The 810-nt window shown below is 43.2% G+C and overlaps 1 protein-coding gene across 1 annotated transcript; it reads right to left on the minus strand.

Moving 5' to 3' along the window:
• Positions 1-32: 32 nt before the first annotated feature.
• Pmar_PMAR001889 (hypothetical protein) lies at positions 33-572 on the minus strand (the record flags this gene model as incomplete). The annotated part of the gene is made up of 1 exon (XM_002765528.1): positions 33-572. A coding segment is annotated over one exon (540 nt), but the record flags the coding sequence as incomplete, so codon positions are not given.
• Positions 573-810: the final 238 nt, after the last annotated feature.

The raw sequence follows: 810 nt of genomic DNA on the forward strand, positions 1-810 counted from the left end.
ACACCATCCGATATCGGATCCCATTCATAGACCTGATTGTTCTTGCTATCAACAGCGTACAAGTAAGGATGATCATCATCCTGATTCCAACTAACTGATGTCCAAGTATATTGACCACTCGCAGGCTCCAAAACCTTGTACTCACCTAAACCAATATCACTGGTCTCGGGAGTGCCATAGAGTCTGATCTCGTTGTCAACAATAGCCCAAATATACATCGGGGCATAGCTATCGTGTTTGTAATCAGTAGAAGCAGCAGCGATTGAGTCGGCCTTAGCATTGATCATCATCTCCCCCGTAGGAACACCATTGAGGGTAGTAGTAGTCCGGAATACCGAGTAATCACCAGTGCTCAGGTTTTGAGCAGATATGAGGAAATCCCAATAACCTTTCATCGTCATATCATAGTCAACCATCTTAATACCACCACTTGGTAGGAAATCACACGAGATGAGATTATCGTAACAGTCCTCTTCAACAAAGACATTATGGTCTTCCTCACACCATCCACTAGGGACTCCAGAGGCCATTATAGCGGCGACGGTACTCACAAGAATAGCGAATCCAAACATAAAGGGATAATAGCAAGCAACTACGAACCAAGATGAATAAGCTTACAATCACAATCTGAAAGTAACCACACCACAATACTCTGATTACCAACAGGTCACAACTTATGTACAGCTAGTACGAGCTAAAGGAAGACAAGGAAGATCCTGGTGATGTTGGAAGAGACGCTGACACACAATTCCTCCCTAACAAAACTATATCACTACAGTAAGGAGAGAAAATAATGGAACGTCACCTCAA

This window comes from Perkinsus marinus, assembly GCF_000006405.1.
Source record: "Perkinsus marinus ATCC 50983 genomic scaffold scf_1104296975458, whole genome shotgun sequence".
Lineage (NCBI taxonomy): Eukaryota > Perkinsozoa > Perkinsida > Perkinsidae > Perkinsus > Perkinsus marinus.